This window comes from Corvus hawaiiensis, chromosome 2 (genome assembly GCF_020740725.1).
Source record: "Corvus hawaiiensis isolate bCorHaw1 chromosome 2, bCorHaw1.pri.cur, whole genome shotgun sequence".
NCBI classification, from domain to species: domain Eukaryota; kingdom Metazoa; phylum Chordata; class Aves; order Passeriformes; family Corvidae; genus Corvus; species Corvus hawaiiensis.
In genome coordinates, this window is record NC_063214.1 from 109,012,537 (window position 1) to 109,032,832 (window position 20,296).

At 38.5% G+C, this 20,296-nt stretch overlaps 1 protein-coding gene across 1 annotated transcript in view; it reads left to right on the plus strand.

Annotated features, from left to right (window-relative positions):
• The first annotated feature begins 246 nt into the window (after window positions 1–246).
• Window positions 247–20,296, plus strand: part of PHEX (phosphate regulating endopeptidase homolog X-linked) — a 98,279-nt gene continuing 78,229 nt past the window's right edge. Inside the window, exons 1-3 of the mRNA XM_048287894.1 lie at window positions 247–1,038; window positions 5,148–5,216; window positions 6,385–6,546. Coding sequence (XP_048143851.1) covers window positions 927–1,038; window positions 5,148–5,216; window positions 6,385–6,546 — 343 coding nt within the window. The 5' untranslated portion in view covers window positions 247–926. The remainder of the gene's footprint in view (window positions 1,039–5,147; window positions 5,217–6,384; window positions 6,547–20,296) is intronic.

Genomic DNA, 20,296 nt, shown 5'->3' on the forward strand with positions numbered 1-20,296 from the left:
TATCAAGTCTACTCCACTGAGAAATCTATCTAAATAAGACTTTTTTTTAAATTCCCCACTGTCTTAAAGTGCCAAATAGATACTTTTCCACTAAGCTTATAGGAGTACTTGACTTGGAAGAATAGGATCATCTCTTAAAATGTATTTTGTATCAGCAAGGACTGAAATATCTTGCCTGGAAAAAAGCAGACCTAGCTTTTAGAGCAGAACTATTCTGTAGGTTGTGCTGATTATTGCTTTGTGCTGCTTGACTGTGATTTTTGGCACACAGTGTCACATACCAAATTCCCAAAATAAAATGCTACATGATAGTCTGAGAGTTCTTAGGAAGCTTTAAAAAGGGATTTGTCTGCTGAGTGGGTACCTCTTCTGGTGAAGCCAAATGATGCAGCAGCAATGGTTTAAAAGGAGAAAACTTTAGTCAGCAGATAATTAGTCTTTTTAAATAAGTGCAAGGAGAAAAAAAGAAAACCTTCCATCAGACTTGTGTTTGTAGAAGTTGTCAGCAATCCTGCTTTGATTGGAAAGGGTTTGCAGCTCTTTGAATAGTTAAAACATCTGTTCAGTGACATTGTGAAATGCTCGTGTTCAGAACCCCTGATAAGGGGGACTGCTGAGTGATTGGCTCATAGAGGCTCTACAGGCAGCAAGGGCTGCACGAACTGTGGCCACCGCTTGCCTTTCCTCCTCCTGGGCAGAGGAAAACGTAGGAGACAGCTACTATTTTACATGTGATTTTGCTTTGAGAGGGAGAGAGCAGGAAGTGCCTAGGAAATGGTTCATGACAGAAACCTGGAGTTTTAAATAGGAGAGAGGAGGAGGAGGAGAGCTCATGGGCACAGTTTGTGAACAGTTGAAACACTGACACGACAGCAGCAGGGGAAAACCATATTTCTGCGAGAGCAAGCACGTCCCAAGCTATCCCGATGGAAGGAGAGACAGTCCCCGAGGCCAGGGGAGCAGCCAGCAAAGCCACTCGGATCGCCCTCGGTGTCTTTGTGAGTGGCACTGTTGTTCTTGGCACCGCGCTTTTCTTGGGTAAGTGAAAGCGTTGACACTAACCTGAGCACAACCCTCCCCAGCCTGTCTGCTGGGTGCCGCTGTTTGTGCTTCACGACATCTTTTGGTGAAAACCTCAGTTTCTTTTCTTTCCCCCCATTTTATATTTATCCTGAAAGGGATATGTATCAGTAAAGGAGTTCTTGTTGCGGGAATGCTAGAGCTGGGAGATGCAATATGATCTCATGTAACTTTTTGAATGCTGAATTTAAATTTGGATAGTCAGTTGAATGTGTTCTGACCAGAACTGGGTTCTTTCACAGGATGGAGAGAAACAGGTGAGATTATGCTGATTACAGATTCACAGGTTGTGACCGATGTGGAGTAATATTCTCTGTTCCCTGAAAATGAATCTGTGTAGTGCACGCATTTTATGGAATCTTTTGGGTTTTCCTTCATTTGGTTTTCATTTAGGGCTTGACTAAAATTCCTGTAGAAATGTCAATAGTGCATATGCATGCACATTTTTTAGATCTTTTTGTTCTTCTATGATGAATTGCAAAGTTGCCTTTGCAAAAGACATAAAGAGTGCATTTAGGATGAAATTGAAGTATTTTGATCAGGTATATAAGCTGTAACTAGATCCAACAGAGAAGGAATTTTGTTTTTCTTCTCCCACATTTGAAATTACCTGTAGATTGGTTTTGTTAGACTATCAGTTGAAAGCATATGCCTACACTTCTGAAATGATGTGTAGAAGTATAAATATGCCTGGAAACTCCAAGTAAAGAGGAAGATGTGTTGTATCCTGTAAGAACTTTGCAGAGCTGGATCCTCTTTTGGAATAATTCAGCCCAACTTTTCATTTCTTTCGACCAACGCAGATTTCTCTAGATTGGTGGAAACCTTGCCTCTAAGCATATCTTTGCTTTCCTCCAATCCTTTATGATCTTGTGATCTTGTTTGAAAGGTCTGCTTTGTTTATAGTCACAACTAAGAAAAACAATGTCAGGTTTTCTATAGAATATTTAAAGCACCAGGCTCACTCTTGGTTAGACTTTTTCTGCTCTAGAGCAAATTCTGCAACATTTGCAGGCAAATAACTTCTGTGTTAGTGATCCCATTCAAGTCAACAAAACTTTTTATAACCATGAGCAAGTTTGAATCTTCAAATTTCTAGATGGAAAAAAAAAAGTTTTTCACTTAAATAAAGCAGTATAAACACCAGGGAGTAATAATGGAGAGACCTTATTTCTTTGTGCCTGCACTAGATTTGTTTATTTGTTTGTTTATTGCTTAGAGCAATAAAAGCAATAGACATTTACCACCACAGCTTCTCAGAGACAGAACTGCTTTATCCATAGGCCAGGTGTAAAAATTCAAGCAAATATATTAATTCTTGCAGATACTTTTCCAAGTGTGCCTGTGGCATGTTCTGTAGCCAGGGACTCAGTGTCAAAATTTTCATTGGCATAACTGCTAAGAAAATAAAAATGCTGGCCTTGGGTCAACCAAAATGCTTTTAGGATTTGTTTGAAAATTGTCTGAAATTTTCAACCTAAAGAACAAAGGAAAAAGAAGTTAAATTGTTTTGGTTTAACATTTTTTCAACTAGATGTTTCCATGTTTCATTGTGATATTGTTTTGTTTGTAAGTTTGAGCTTAACTACTTTTTAGTTTTATTAAACTGTAGAAATGGACGTTATTATTTCTGTCCATGTGAAACATTTCAGGCACCTCAAGATGTTCTTTTTTTATTCAGTTTTCATTTACTCTGCAAAACTTGCTGTTTCTGGTACACCTGAAATCAATTTTCCAGCCTGAGGAGTGAAATGCAGCTTTCTCCTGCTTTCTTCTTCTCCTAGTTCCTACAAAGTCTAATGAAGATGTGGGAGAATCGGGTATTGTTATTTACTGTTCCTTGCTCCTACTGGCTGTGACCACACTGTGACTCCAGTGGGAAGCTACCAGGGCAGTGGCTCAGCATTACTGGAGTCCTGCCTGTGATGCCAGTTCCCTTGGGTGAGAAGTCAGGCAGCTTTGAATCTCTATTTGAGAGCCTCCCCTCCTGATTTGGTAGTCCTTTTGGGCTTCTTACATCACAGGAATGTTCACATTACTTGCATCTCTACATTTGTATGCTTTTTCCCTTATAGATTTATTTTTTTAAGACTTAATTGTGGTGTGTATTTGCTTAATAATCTGGAAACAGGCTTATAAAGGAACAAGTAGGACACTGAGGGTTATAACCATGACTAAGTAATAATGTAATGATTAGTTCTCTTAACAATAAAAAGGCAAGAGAACAAAACTATGCAAAGTTTTTTTTCCTGTCAAAATTAGCTGTTACTTAAAAGGGAAATGTTACTGCCAAAGATTTTTTTAAAAAATTTGTTCTAATGATAAAGTTGTACGTTTCCCAGTGAAATGGGATTTTGCGTTTGTTTATAAGTATCAAAAACACAAGGGCTACTTCAGATTAAGAATGAAATTATGTCTGGGCTTTTCCCTCCTGTCTCTGCTTTATTAAGAAAAAAAGTCCAGCAAGCATTCAAGATCTGGATGGATTCTAAAAGGCTAAATTCTAATCAGGGAAGAAGGTGAGTTGGGAAGGGTGCAACACTTAATTAAAAGGAACATTATCCATTATTTGTAGTTCCTATTTGTAGTGGCTCAAAATCATATTCTGGAGATCTCCACTTCTCTACGTTATACTGTTCTTCAATATTTCAATTACAACCTTTGTATACTTCAAAATCTTATGTATTTCTTGGCTAATTTACAAAGGTGGTTGAGGTGTTGTGTTTCACTGAGCCAATGCAAGCTTTGGAAAAGTTGTCCAGAAATAGTTTCACATTCCCATTTTCTGAGAACCTTTGATTGAAATCCAGCTGCTTCTGTCATTAATTGTCATTAAAACTGTGAGGTTGTAAGAGATGAAACAGCTTTATATTCAATTCTAGTTTAGGACCTCGTATAAAAAAAATTTTCCGGGGCTGAAGTGCCATTTTGCATTTTTCTATCACTCTTGAACAATATATAACTATAGCAGAAATTGCTTTATAACTATCAGCACAGTTAAAGCTATGGTACCATAATATATTCCATCATTGGGTTTTTTTGTTCAGTGTTATTTGCTTTTTTTATTTTTTGCTATGGACTGTTTTAAGATAATGGATATAATGAGACATTTTTTATGCCTACTGAACACATCTAGTGAGTCCTATTTCACCTACCCCTTGGGATTCTCCCTCCCTAGTCCCAAGTATCAATTATCTGCATATTTGCTGCCTGAGAGCAGTGTCTGACGTTAGCAATTCCTGTGCTTAAATTTCAGTGGCAGTTGTAATACACATTTTTAAAAGCTGAGCAAAATTAACTGACAATTTCATAGTTCTTCTCAGCAAGGTTTTTGGAAGCAAATGCAATTACAATACTTTTGGGAGACAGTTCAGACAGAAACTGGGTTGTGCCTTATAAAGCACAGCTATCCTTGTGCCCATTACAATCTGCTTTATTCCAGGCTGGAATAAGGAGACCCTGGAAGCGTCCTGTTGGTGCTGGGTTGTGCTGGGCAGTGCAGTGCTGCTGCAGAGCAGTGTGAGCCTCACAGCTCAGGGGAGCTGTGGAAACCCTGCAGAGGGTGGGGAGACTGCTCTGTGTTGCATTTCCAACCATGGTCTAGTGTAAGGTCCCTGCCCATGGCAGAGCACTGGAATTGGAGGATCTTTAAGGTCCCTTCTGACCCAAGCCATTCTATTCTCCTGTGTTTCCAAGCTCTGGAGGATGCTAACAGTGCTGAATTGTTTGCATTGTGGTGGTGTTCACTGTCAGTGAGTAGGGCTGAAGTGATGCTACTCCAGGCACTGTGCAGAGACAGCCCTTGCTTTGTGCTGCCTGTGAGCAAAGAGGGGGGAAGGAGAAAGCGGGATCAGGAGGGGAAAATTATTTGTACAAGCTGCAGTATTTATTTAATATACATTCTAAATATTTACTTAATGTACATTCTAAGTGCTCTAAATCAGTGCAGTCAGAGAGGCACTGGGACCAGAGGCTGCACTGATATTGGAATGATCAAGAACACAACATTTGGCTGCAGTTGTCAAAATTCATTGCAAATTATCTCATTATGGTTTTCCATTTTGCAGTTAGCCAAGGTCTTATAAAGTTTCATCCGAAGCAACAGTACTGTTTGACTGCAGAATGCATTGAAGCTGGTAAGCAGCAATTTTATCCTCTCAATCATATCAGATTATAGTATGTTAATGAGATATTTATACCCTTTAATTTTTTCCCATTATACATTTTACTCTGAAAGCTTAATTAATGAGAGAGAAAGAACAACAACTCCAAACTTTTTAAAAAGTCACTGTTCAAGTTGCTTCTGTTTTGTTTATTTTGTACAATTAAAATTCATGTTTTAATTTGGTCTAGCTAGTCTAACTAGGTTGACTCAAAGTTTCCCATAGGAGTTATTTTTCTTTTTTTTTAAATATGAAAAAAAATGTTGAGTGACTGGACCTTCAGGTATATTTTGTTGCTTCCTTTCCAGTAAACAGACAACTAGCAAGTGAATTGTTCAGCACAGAGATGCTTTTGTACCAGATCTGGCACAGACTTTATATGGTTTTAAGTTGAAAGAGGGTAGATTCAGACTAGTTACATAGAAGAAAATTTTTATGGTGAGGGTGGTAAAACACTGGCATAGGTCACCCAGAGAAGTTGTGGATGCCCCATTCTGGAGGTGTTCAAGGTCAGGCTGGATGGGACTCTGAGCAACCTGGTCTAGTTGAAGATGTCCCTGATTATTGCAGAACATTGGACTAGGTGACCTCTAAGGGGTCCTTCCAACCCAAACTATTCTATGATTTTATCATTAGGTACTCAAAGCTACTGGCTCTTGGGCTTTGTCAGGCTGATGTCTTTCTTACTGCCTCTCTTTCACCTGCAATAGTAACTGGTAGGGAAGCAGTCACGAAATGGAGCTGAAAATACTACAGTTATCTTTTCCAATGAATGGTAGATCAGAATTTGATTTGTTTTCTTATGCAGTATTCAGCTAGAGGTAAGCAGTTCATAGTTACTGAAATGTTAATCACAATCTACTTAATATGTATTGCTACTAAATTCCTCAGGCAATTAATTCTATGATGGCAACAATGGAGAGCCTGTCTTCAGGTGTCTCGCTCTAGCAGTTCATGTTCATGTACTGCTAAGTTCAGCCATCATTGCTGTATGGCACTCAAGAAGATTCACTGCAGATATTTCGTCTTTTTTTTTTGTTTGTTTGTTTTTCATTAATCATCATTTCTGGACTGTAGCCTTGTGTAATTCTCTGTTTAGGAAAAAGTGTTCCACAAAATCTCTGTGGTGTCTTTTTTACAGCTGCTGGCATCCTGAGCAAGATAAATCAATCCATAGATCCGTGTGAGAACTTCTATCGATTTGCATGTGATGGCTGGATATATCAAAACCCTATTCCTGAAGATATGTCCAACTATGGTGTTTATCCCTGGCTGCGACACAATGTGGACCTCAAACTAAAGGGTAAATATATCATTTTGAAAAGTATTTGGTTGGCTTGTCACTGTAGCTTGTTAATTGGCTGGGCTTGAAATGACCAGACGTCTCCACAGTTCTGATCACTGGATAACATCCAACAGCCCGACTTGATGTTCTCTTTCAAAAGTATATTTTTCTTGTTTTTATTGAAAATCACATTGAGAGATACTGAATTTAACATAAAGAGAATTTGGGAGGAAGAACAGAACTGCTGGAAATTCTATCAGTTAAGAATGGAGGGATGAAATGATCCTGTTAATAACAAAAAGAAAAAGATGAGGGGATTTAACTCTTTCCCCCTTGCAGGTGATGGCTAGACCAGAGTGCAGGAGCAGAGCACACACGTGTAAGAATGTCCCAAAATCAGACAATCATCAGTCCAGTGCAGCAGGCTGTCTCTAACAGTCAGCCAACAGCATGAAATAATGTAATAAAGTCAAACCAGAGTGATATTTTCCAGTACAGTCACCTAGCCCTTGGCAGAGGCAATTCACAAGCTTCCAGAGACGGAGGTTTGTTTGGGTAGTGGGTTTCCTTCCCACTGCCGTTCAGGCTGCCACTGAAGTACCTGATCTATCATCAGTGAAACAGAAAGTTGCTTAAAAATGTGTTTCTGGAGGAAAAAATAGCCCCAGGGTGGAAATGTGTAGGAAGAGGGGTATTTTAATCTGCATGTGACTTGACTTAGGGCTATACTCTGCAGCGTGGCCACTTCACCAGGAAGCCCTGCAGACCAGCTGGGGAGAAAGGGTGATGATTATTGTTAGGTAGGAAAATCCTGCCAGATTCTTATAGTCTTGGCTAGAAGTGAGTTATTCAAAAAAAGGGAGACATGCAAGATTTAATATTGGTGGTGGTGTGCTTGAGCTTTGCCCACCTTGAGCACATAATTGACATAATAATTGACATAAGAGCCTGGTTTGAGCTCACCACAGAACAGAGGTCAGTTTTAGGATTTAATGCTTAAATATAGCACTTATTTTTCTTTGGATTTTGTGTAGGTACCAAAGCCCTTCTCCACTTACTTTCTTCAGTCTCATTGTATTAAATTGTCACATAATTAAGTACTTTAAAAGCTGCATTTGGGCTCAGAATATGAGTTTTGATTTTCAACACAGGATATGATCTCAAGACTTCTGTTTAAAATCTGCTGAAGATGCCACAATGAAAAGAAAAAAAAGTATTTCCAGAGTCTGTTTTAAGTTATGCTTTGCATTCTAGTTGTTCTGCTGCCAGAATTGGGCTATATTAGATAACTGCACATCCTGCATGAACCATAGCCACAAAGAGGCTAATCCTAATTGAGTATAGAGTAGCAAGCTGTCATTGCCATCCTTAATTTCCTCTTTTTACAGGTCCTAATCAAGGACATCATGCTAAGCCAGGTTTTTATTTGATTTTCTTTCTGCAGTCCCTTTAGAATTTGCTAATCCATAGCTAGAAAAACACAAGACAAAGAAAGAAACATCCAAGTGAGAAGTATTTGCTTAATGGAAACTCCATATCAAATAAAGGAAATTTATACAAAATTATTTTTAATAGGAGGCCCTTGGCATGGACAGGACAAAGATGTGAAATGCTGGTTGGTGTACAGAAGTGTTTTTAATATAACATTTGCCATCTCCTCCTTAACTTTTTACTTAATAAACTTTCCAAAATATATTCTTTGTAATTTAAGAAAGGAAAAAGGAAAGTGTTGGTAGCTGAAATAACAAGCATAATTTCAGCCTCGAGGTATATTTGTGTTTTCTCTTGAGTTATTTCAGTAAATTAGCTTAACACTGAGTTATTAATTTGTGTATGACCACAGCTTTGCTAGCAGAAGTTTTAGCAAGAGGAAGAATTCCTGCATAGAGAAATAGTTATAGGGCTGAATAGACCTTGGAGGCAAATTTAATCTCTCCTTCCTGAAGAACTCTTGGTAGAACTTTGTACCACATGGTAAATGTCCCTGTTTGACATTTGGTAGATTAAAAAGGCCTCTGTCTTTAGAGACCTGGCTACGTTCTGAAATACTTATCATGTTAAAGAAAACTATTCATCTTAAAGTGATAACATGGCTTGGCCAGAAAGACATATTTTTTCATATTTGATTTTCTTTGATGGTGTAGTATAGATGGAGACATTTATTCAGGATATATATTAAAAAATCATGTTACTGAAAATAAACTATTTGAACATCTAATCTGTCTTCTGGTCCCTGAATGTTCCTGAGCCTGCTCCTCTTCCTGAGAAAGGGATTTTGGGCAAAGACCTATTACACAGGTTGCACAAGTGTATCTTCAATATTCTGGAAGCTTAATTTTTTTTGTTCAGCAGCAACTGCTGCAGAAGAAAATCTTCCAGTGGATAATAGGTAGTAAGTGTAAGAACTAATTTTGCCTTACCAAAGATAGTTGTAGCTGTGTAACGTACTGAGCCCTCCATTAGGTATCAGTGGGTTTGAGAACAAAGCTTTTTTTTCTATTTCTTTTGGGTTTGGTGTTTTGGTTTGTTTGTAGGTTATTTGTTTGGTGGGGGGGTTTTTTTGTTTGGTTTGGTTTTTGTTTTTGTGTGTATGTGTTGTGTGTGTTTTGGGGTTTCATTTAATTTTCTTTTTTTGTGTTTGGTTTTTTTGTGTGTGTGTGTCTTTGGGGGTTTTTTGAAGTTACAGACTCACAAGACCAAATGACTTTGCAGGTGTAAGCTTCAAAAGAGTAGAACATTTTCTATATCAGTGAAGGTTTTGGTGCATTAATAGGGAATTCCAAAGAGGGGAAATGGTAGTAGGTCAGTGGAAAATAGCTAAGAACTACTGGGTGGTAGATTTTTTTTTTTGTCTGTGTGTCTCTGGTTGATTGAAGGATCAGGATTAGAAACATTAATTTTGGGGTTCTTCTAGATCTGCAAAACATAATGTGATCATTAAAAATACTTTTTGTTTTAAGATTTGGGTTTATAATGGGGTAGGAGTATATATATAATGCTCCCATGGGTTTCTCTAGCTGTCTTAAGATGCTAATCATATCATCATTTCCCCTTTAATTTCTTTTCCATATGTTGTTTGAGGGTCACTTGGGTATTTTTCTGCACTCAGAGGAATCCACAAACCACATATGCAACTCATTTTGATCTCCTGGCTATACAAAATAAATAAAGTTCTAGCCTAGAAAAAGTAGTGGTAGGTCTTTCCTTGGATGTGACCTGCAGCAGGATTTCAGGCATCATGGAGGAATGTAAAGAAGATAATTGTAGAGAGACAAAAATATCTCAAAAGCAGAGGCTTGTGGTTTGGGTTGTGACCCAAATCCAGGTAAGGGACATGTAATATTTAGGTTAAAATTTATTATAGAACTGCTCCTTATAGAACTATCTTGAAGAGGACTGAGGTACAACTACTTCCTGTTAACCATTCCTGGCTGGACCAGACTGTCCCTGCCTTGAAGCTGGCCTTTCCTTTTCAGCTACACCACAGGCATGTTAAAAAGTACCTCATGTTGGTTAAGAACAAACACTCCCAGTGCCCAATAGGCCTCTGATGAGGAAGCTCTTGGAGTCCTTCAAAATGGAAAGAATCGTTTGGCTGTGGCCTGTGTAACATGAACAAAAGCTATTTCAAACTGCAACAGCTTCAGCCTTTTGTCAGGTCAAGACAGCAGTGACTCTGAGTTACTAAATGTTTTTCCACTTACCATAATATTTCCTGCAAAGCTATTTGTGTTCCTGATGAATGTTTCCATTCTGATTTGATGACCTCCATTAAGGCTTTAGGAGCGCTTTTGTCTTACCACTGGAAAGCAAGTGGCTTTTTGTGAACAGTTCAGAGCTGGAAGTCGGAGGCACGTAATTCAGTGCTTATTACCTGTGGTGAATGTTGGTTGTGAACCCAGAAGCTTCTTTTCCTTTCTCTGAGGTCTGAAGTACAATAGTGTACAGCTGGCTTATTTTTTCCTTTCTCTGAGTGACCATGCAGGAAGCAATAAATTAAAATAAAAACAACAAAACAAAACTCCACAAACATTCCTAAATCTCAGCACTGCAAAGGAACCGATTTAAATTATGTGAATCATTTGTGAACATGTCTTCCAGGCCTTTTAAATTTAATTTATGACTGTGGAAACCAGTTTACAAATGAAGTCTCCCTACTGTTCCTGGCCCAGTGAGACACCTACTTCAGGCTGATTTACTGTGCTAAGCTTTGTAGTGTGGCTGTTTTCTGGATGTCACTCAGTTTAAAATGAGGAATTTCCAATGCGGTAAACAGACAGAAATGGAGGCCTTTTAGGAGGATATGGTGTGTGGGTTTCTAAAGAACATGAGACAGACAGCAAACAAAATATCTTGGCAGCGTAGGCAACTTTTCCCAAGATAATCTGCAATGATTTCCTTTGGAAAATAAATTTTTTATAAGTAAAACCAGTAAGTAAAAATATCTCTTTGGAAATTTATACTGTTTGACTATAGGATAGCCTTTCAGACTGATCCCAGGAGTTGGAGCAGTTGTTGTTGCTGTTGAGTGGTTGCTGTCCTGCACAGAAGACCCTGTGCCACAGGGCTATTTTAGGGCACCATTCAACTGGTGCTCCGTTGGGATCACTGGGATAGTTTGGATGTGTCCCGTGAAATCTGTAATGCAGCTGCTGACACTCATCCCCAGGTGTCTGTATTAGCTGACCTGTCTCTTGTGATTTGTTTCCCCTCAAAGGTATTTGAGCTATTTGAGAGCTGTCCCAAGTAAGAGGGAGAATACCAGCAATAATTAAAATAAAAGAGGATATTTATGGTTTTTCCTCCAATATATTGCTGGATAGCTGCTCTTGAATAACAAGAAAGCAGAAAAAAGCAATAGCACTTAATGCTGTTTTGCTTGGTCTTTTCTGCAATAAATGGATCTCTTTTCAATGGTAAAGACATTCGTTTTGAGTGGTCCAGATATTTCCTATAGTGGCTTATTTATCTGAATGTAAGAAAAAACATAAGTGGCACAAGTCAGGTAAATCTCTCTGGGCAAGAATTTAATAGCTTTTTGGTAAAATGAAATACCTAAGTCAAAAGTGGAGAAGCCAGGACTTCTTCCAGGCTTTGTGGCTGCTCAGAATGAAAGTTGCGTTTGTAATGAGTGATTTTGGAAAACCATGAGTACTGAGAGGAGGTAATTTTGACTCCTAAATGAGGTTTAAAGGCAGCACAGTAACTGAGCCACAGGATTCCCACAGCATCTCCCTGGTTTGGAGACTAGAATGGCATCCTCCTCTGAGCCCTCAGCTGGAACCAAAGTGGGGCATCCTGCTCGCTTCTGTTCCACATGTGGCACGTATTTCCCCTAAATTTACAGTGAATCTGGGGTTTGTATGATCCATACTTGCAGATACTGAATTTAAAAATGTTTGATGGCTGTGTTTGGGTGGGTAGTTTTACAGAATGAGGGTTCATACCTTGGAAGGCACAGCAATCCATGACATCTGATTCCTTTTTTTGGAAAAAAAAAGAATTCCACAAGTACAAGTTAAAAGTATTATTGTATTGAAGTCAATGTAATGCTGCCATTTAGTGTAGAGTGTAGACCTCCACCTATATTGTAATGATTGGGAAATTTGCAGTCTTCTGGTTTAAATGTGGTTTAAACTCTTCTGCTTAACATTAAAATGACATGTGTTATCCTCTGCAGCATAATACTGGGAGGCCAGAGGGGCAGGGCAGGGAAGAGGGCAATTCTACTCAAAAGAGTAAGATTTATTATTGAAATTAAATTTATCAACACAGGCTCTCATATCCCCATAAAATGATTTTTGGTTTGGTCACAGTTTGTGTACAGTTATGTTGACTTTTTGGAGGAACTCACATGATGGGCTTATCTTTTGATATACAAACTCAGAGAATTTACAAAATGCTGAAACTGTAAACAAACAATATTTCTGTTTAGGAAATGTGCTGTGTATTAGGGCACTGAACAGCATTAGGAACCATTTATGTAAGCACAACTTTGTGAATGCTATTTCCATGAGAAATTCCATATTGCTAGAATGGATATTCAAGGAAAGAATTGAGGAATTTCTTTTCAAGTGGCAAGGGGGAACCCTAGAATGTCAGTATATTAGTTTAGTTTATTTTTCTAAATACAGCAACCTTTAATGAAGTTGGTGTTTGGGAATATTTGCTTGATTTACTTGATTTAAACTCCTTGGGAACTAGAACTTATATGAATTGATTGATTACTAGATCTTCATGAATTCCTGTGGAAATACATATTAATTAGATCCTCGTGAGTGCAAAATTAATTTATAATGATTTAAACATTCTGTTGAAATATCAGAAGAATTAATAATATGGGGCTGTTATTTTCAAGAGTCACTGTTCTATCCATGGTGACATGAATGCTGCCATCAAGAAATTGGTTGATGGACATTAATTTTATCAAATACAAAACATAGTTTCCTGAATTAATAACTGGTGTCTTGATCATGATTAAATACCTTAAAAAAACCACAAAATGTGAACAAACCAAATTCCGCCCCACCAAACCAACCAACTACCAACCCGTCCTCTCCCCCCAGCTCACAAAATAAAACAAGGGGAGGAGTGAGACACAGTTTATCAAAACAAGGTAGGCCTAGATTAAGGCATCAGCTCCACAAAGACCATTCTGAGGAATGAACTCATGGAGCTGCAGAATACACTGGTGGTTTTATTAAAAAAAAACAAAAAAAAAACCCAAAACAACAACAAGTTGCTGGTTTGAAAATATGGAAACTATTATATTTCATATCTAAGGCATCTCTGAGGCCATGTAAGCCAACACAAGTCCTTCCAAAAGTGACTAATGGCCCTATCCATTGACATTCTGGGTGGTTGTGCCTTCCAAAGAAGTGGGAACATACAACACAGCAGATATGAAAGTGGAAATAAAATATGCTTTGAAATAATTTAAAAGGTCCATTATAAGCACCAGAAAGGTGTATTGATTTGCTGTTTTATTTTGCTTTAGACACTCAGAGCAAAAAGCTTTAATTAGGCAAGAATAGTTTTAAGCATATAGAGAAATATTTTTTGCAAGCCTTTGAAGCTAGTTTGATTTCCCATATATATATTTAGCAAACAGCAGAGAAAGCTGGACTATAATTCATCAGAAACACAAAATAGGTATTTATAAAATACAGTGACATATATTTTGCACTGCATTAGGCTTGGACTGCTTCCCTTCCTGTGCTCTGAAATTGAGAATTGTTTACAGCCACCAAGGGACAAAGAAAATGAAGAAGAGCCTTAATGTCAGTAACAATTAAAAAATTATTTAATTTATTTATGGTGGTGAGAAAATGTTTCATTTCTTTTTTTTTTTTGTTTATTTGTGAGGGAGCAAAAATGTTATCTTTTAGACTGTGTATTTTCTTATTTTGGATGTCTGGAAACAAATTTTTATTTAAAAACCAATAATTTGCAGTTCACTTCTAATAAAGTGTCTGGTGGGGAAGAGGACTCCAGACTGCACATGTCAGATTGTGCATAAGATACCTGAACTAGCAAGAAGCACTGCAGAGCAATTAGCAGAACTGGTAGTTTACAAAAAATAAATAAATTTAGGTTAGCTCATATTTTAGGGAAGCCTCAGAAACCAAATATTGCTATCAATTGCTAATAGAGGAAATAAGTTGTTTTGTACACTAAAGTTGCATATCAGGAGATATTCTCAGCAGAACTTGTGTTTTAAAGGCATAAAGGAATTTAATGAGGCCTTGAAATAATGAATTTTAGGTTGGGTTGCACTGGTGTCAGAAGAGAACTGTAAGCAGGCATCTGCACATCCACTGAGGTTTGTCTCTGTGGTATTTTCCAGGCAGACAAGATCTTGCTTTGCTCTTCTTCCTGGGCTTCCAGATGCAAAACAATTCTGAAATGGAAGCTGGGCAGGTGCATTCATGTGGGAGTTTGACCTGTGCTATTAACCTGCTAAGAGGGATAAAGCTGTACTGAACTATTGTATGTTGTGTCCTACAGCAGATGTCCATGTCTTTTGCAGAAGAGTGCTCTGAGAGAACAGATTTAACTCTAAGAATAATCCTGGCTTCATACTTGTCTTGTTCCCAAGAAATATGTTCAGCTTGAAACGTCAGTCAAGTCTGTCACTTCCTTTTAGAACATACACACACACACACACACACACACACACACGTATATATCATATATTCGTCACTCTCCCCTCTATACTCCATTCCAGCTATAAGAGTCAGGTTTCCAAACAGATGAGAATAAAAATATATGTTTCAGATTTTCTTCTTTGACTATTTTGCGACCTGGAATGTTGCAGTCTAAATAAATTCTTATTTTCATGTATCGAGACAGGAATGTTACCATTGATAGAGTGATCTCAGCAGTCTTGTGTATAATTTTGTATGCTGTGGCCAGTGTTTGTATTTTGGGGTAGAACACTGTGCCCCTTGTCGGCACAATGAAACTTACCACTGCCAGCTCTCCTTCACTTTGGGCTCTGAAAAAAAGGAATTGGAAAGCAGATACTCTAAATGAATGTCAGCTGGCCCCAAACCATTCTGAAATGATCACTCTTGGAACGTGTAAGCTTGCATTACTTAAGAGTGTACATTTGTCTAGCTGTGATTTCTGTAACAGCACTGTGGCTCTAAAGTTTTTTTGTGTGCTGTTTGGCACCCTGGCCAAATCTTTGCTCTGTGAACCATACTGACCTTGACTTCTTAAATCCAGTGTGCTGAGAGTTTGAAGAGAGGGCAGTGCCTTCATGACATAGTTGAAGTGCTAAGACAACCCCAGTGGCACAAGTGCAGTTGGATGCTTGGGTTTTAGAGGTTACTTTTCAGGAACTCTTTTGCCATAGTTCTTACGTGTGAAGAAAATATGGGAATTAAGGGTTAGAAATTCTTAAGGAGGACTAGATAAATCATAGTTATCTTATAGTTCAGGGACATCAGGGAATGACATTCTGCACAGATGTTTGTGTGTTTGGTTTGATTGCTAAACTCCAACCAAGGTTTGAGAAGGTTTTTCTCTACATTTCAGTGGTAATTCTTCACAGAACATCCTTAAAAGAGCCTGTTGCTGGCATCAGAGGATCTTCTGCAAATTTCCAAAACATATCTTGGGTTTTGTCTCTTCACAGAGGTAGCACATAATAGTGCTAAGTTAGGGAGGAAACAAAGCTTGTCACTGATAGCTGGAGATGGGAACAGCTCTTTTAATTATTCTTCTCATTAGTTTAGAAACTCAGTCCTTATAGCTGTAGTGCACAGTGAGGGGAGGGTGACAAGCAGAGTCTTTATTGCTCAAGTATTGAAAGAGAAATTCTCTGTCATCGGGTATTTGCAAATAAACCTGCTGAATATGTAGGCCCTTGGACTGCTTTCTGAGTCTGATTCCCAAAAAAATGCATTACAAGCTGCTTTCAGTTTAGTGCTGAGCATCATCTGGGCAATGCCAAGCAACTCCTACTGTCTCTGAAATTAAAGAGACTGAGGGGCATTCACTGTCTCCAAAGGATCAAGCTCTTTGAGTGTGCAGATCAAGTTCAGCAAGCTTTATACTCATAAAGGAGCATTATTCCAACCAGTAGGACTCTGACATGAATTAGATAAGGAGCAATCTGTGGCTCACTTTCTTTATCTGCAACAATGGATAATGGCTGTGTCTCCTTGGTCTGTTATGTCTAAGAGTGCTTTGAGATCTGTATCCTAAATGTATAGAGTGCAATTCCAGGAGTAACCATTAGATTATTTCCTATGGCTTTTTTTGTGTCACAGACAATTACATTACCCATTTAATGCAGCTCAGTAGCTTGCACTGGGATAAAACATAATTGACTTTGGGCTAAAGTTTATCTCCCAAAAAAGCATGAAGTCTTGAAAATATTAAGAGGTAGAAAAGCCACTATCTCCTCTGGTTGCTGGTTCCAATAGTTGATCACTGTCACTGCTGAATTTGTCTTCATCATTCAACAGTTGGCTTTCTTTGTGCCTTTTTTCAATAGTCTAAAGACCTCTCTGGCACCAAGCATTTTCTCAAGGTGCTTTGATATTGTGATCCCATTACCCTTTCACATCTCTTGTGAGAAAAATCATGTTCCCTCATTGCATGCTTTTTTGTCCCTGTCTTCTATTTCTCAAGCCACACTCTCCAAAGGAAATAAACCCAATTGTTTTGCTATTTTTCTGCCCTCTGTCCAACTGTCCAACATTGTTTTTACAATGCAGAAAGCTGAAGGGCAGGCCGTGTTCCAGTCTGTCTCACCAGCCTGTGTACACACTAAGATCATCTCCCCACTTTGATACTTCTCTGGTTTTGCAGTGCAAGACTGCTGTCTGTTCTAGCATTGCCCTGGGAGTTCATGCTGAATTATTTGTCTGCTTCTAGTTTTTCACTCCTCCACGGTTACAGCTTTCCAGGAAATGGGATGTCTCTTGGGGTTCTTGTATAATTTTTGTTTTGTTTACAGTCCAAGCATATTCCCTGGGGGATATTTGCACATGGAGTTGTTTTTCTTCAGGACAGAAAGCATTATAATATATTTGAGATCGTTGTCAGATATCACCATGCAAATACTTGAGCTTGCATTTTCCACATAGAGCAAATGTTTCTAAAAGGATAAGGACAAAAACTAGTGGAAAAAATGCTACCGTCTTTACTAGCACAATATATTCTCCATATCTAGGGTTGTAAAGTGCACAGAAAAATTTTATTTTTCTCACTAGGATAGGAAATAAGCCTCATGAATAACATAGTATTTCTCAGGAGTTCAACACAAATATATATATATAAACCTGTCTGATAGGGTACAGTATACATACAATCTGATCAGGACACCGATAAATTGAATCAATATTTCTCATCTGAATAAATGGTGTGTATGTTTCTTTTCCCTGCAAATCTTGCTTTACAATCCTTTTTCATGCACTCCAAGAAGAAGGAAAGGTACAGGATTTCTTGGTGCCGTAAATAAAATACGGTGGTTGAAAACCAAAGTGAAGCTGTGCAAGACAGTCAGCTGGAAAATCAACAAGGGCTGGAAATGGAAAGTAAGATTAAAGGTAACACTTAGCCACAAGACTATCCTTAGCAGCTTCAGAATAGTATGCAGTTAAATAAACACACATGCAAAGCTTCCTTTGTAATGTGCCTTGCTCTCACTTTTAACAGCAGATGATTGCTATTTACTTGAGGGTAGTGAACCACAGGAAGCTGGCCTTTTTTAGCCCTCTTGCCCTGAAAAAGAGGCAACTCAATATAAACTCTCTTCCTTCCCTTCCCAGCTCCCCACCCCCAGCTGTGGCTTTTTTCCCTTGACTGTATATCTGAGCATCTCCAGTTGAGGCAAGTGAAGATCACTCCCAGCTATGGAGTGTTTTTTTGCTGGTGATGCCGAGTCTTTGTGTTTTATATGAGAGTAAGGGCGTGCAATGATGCAAACGTGCCTGACCTGGGGTGACAGAAGTCCAAGAACTTTGACTGCAATGGGAACATCTGCACTCTCAGCTCCTTGGTAGAAGAAAGTGAATGATGAAGCCGTTTGCAGCCTCAGGAAGTTGAGGATATCGTGAACACCTTTTGACAGTTTCTGACTGTGCAAGTGGTGGCTGCTTAATGAGATGAGTTATGTTACTACAGCACTGTGGAGTGGAACTGCCAGTAGGTTTTGACACTTGCCATAACTAAGTTTTATGTGAAGGGAAACATAAATCTTGCATCTGGGCATCCATGAGGTGCTGAGGTTAGTGATAGAGGCCAAGATCTTTTTTTTAACCCAAAGAGAATGACTTTGGAAATAATTTCAAAGTGAAGAAAGTGAAAAATGTAACTGAAAAAGAGCTATTTTGCTAAAAAAGCCATTCAGACATGTACTTGATATTTGGCTAAGGAAATGGGATCCAAACTGTATATTCAGCTGGCTTAAGCTATGCTGGTTCACTTTGCTTGTCCTGGTGATTTTTGGTTATGATATTCTGCTTTGCAGGGAGGCCAGTGGTATAACTCAGTAGCAGCAATAAATTGTTAAATTTTGGTTAATGTTAATAACAATTCTATGCTTTTATAGATGGCTGGAAAGCAGCTTAGATTGTGGGGTTTTTTTAACCTTTGCAGCCAGATTGCTATTCTATGTCTGGTGCTGTATCGTTCATATGAGAGCTGAAAAATGAGCTATTAATTTAAGGGTATTTTTTCAATATTGTTGGAGTGATGTGTATTTCCTAATCTGATCAAAACTATTTATTCCTAAAAATTCTTCTGTAGAGGTAAATATTTGGTGTCCTAAAATGGAAGATTGCTTTACGGAATTAGAACTTTTAATTTGAAACAAGAAAACTGAGTTTAAAAAAAAAAAACAGAAGAAAGCAAGCAAGCTCCAAGAACAAGCCCAGTGTCCTTCTCAGTGCTAAGTGAGCTGTTTTAGTCAAAGTGCTGGTAGCCCTGATCTGCCTAATTACGTCAAAGTTCAAGGAGACTGTGCTTAAGGAAAGCCTATTAGACTGAACTTCTCAGTGGATTTGTATGAATACACACAATCCCTTAGTGAGGTGTGAGAGTTGGAGCTTGGAAAGACAAAGTAAGGAACTAAACAGCAAATCTGTGGTATCTTATGAGGCTCAACATTAACTGAGCTTTGGTGGTCTTTCTCTTCCTATCCCTTGAAAGACCACATAGATTTTGCTTACATTTTGGTGTCAAAAGAGAAAATATCTGAGACTATTACAGTTTTTCAAGATGGAAAGACAGTCTTCCCAGACAGCTATAGTTCAGGTGAATTTTTTCAGAGGGGCTGAATTTGCTTTCTGTATGTCACTGGCTGGCATTTCTCTGCTGTAGATGACAGCCTGAAATCCATGTCATGTGTCAGGAGATTGAGCACTGTTCAGAGAGTGTGGGATGGCCCTGGGGCAGGTTTGTTCAGCTTGCAGAGTCCTGGAAGAGCAGAGACTGAGCTGCTGCCCTCCCAAAAGCAGCCCTGTAGAGAGCAGTGTGCATCGACCCACACAAACAGATATGCTCTGTGCAGCCTGGGTTTGTCAGAGCCTGCAGCTGCGGCCAGGCGACTCACAGGACCCAATATTGCTTATTTAAAGAGAGCTTGCTGGGCCTACATTGATTTCAATCACAGTAGTGACTTTCTTTCCATGAATAAGCAACCTCTAGACAGACCAATTGATTACATATATCTTTGATCAGTATGCTGTGCTTCTTGCCTTTTGTTGCTATTCTTGACTTTTCTTGCTGTTTGTCTTTAAGAATTTAGATACTCAAGGACATGTAAAATCCATATGTATTTGTGAGCTAAATAAGAAACAAATTTCTAAATCTTGTATTTGGATTTTATACTAGCTAATGTATAAATCATATGGATGTGAGCAGTGCTCCAGGTTTGAGCTTCTAAATCTTTCTGAAAACTTGAGGTTAAGGCTGAGAAGCCTCCACAGCCTAAAGAGCATCCATGGATTGCATCCCCTATTTCAGTGTCCATAGGGTTCAACCATCTTACTAAGTCTTTCATGTTTGATCACTGGATTTTATGTTATCAGAACCAAGAATTGTCTTCTTAAAAGAATTCTGAGCAAGTTGGCAACATCTACCCCACCTCACTCTCTGCAATAGTGAAGGGAGTGTTACATCTTCATTCTGTCACAAAATGAGATGGTTTGATGGGAAAACACCAGGTCTGATTTTAACACAATTTGATGCAGGTGTATCTCTAGGGTTGATTTTATTGGCTCTTATCTCTTTCTCTCTTGAGCTTTAGCCA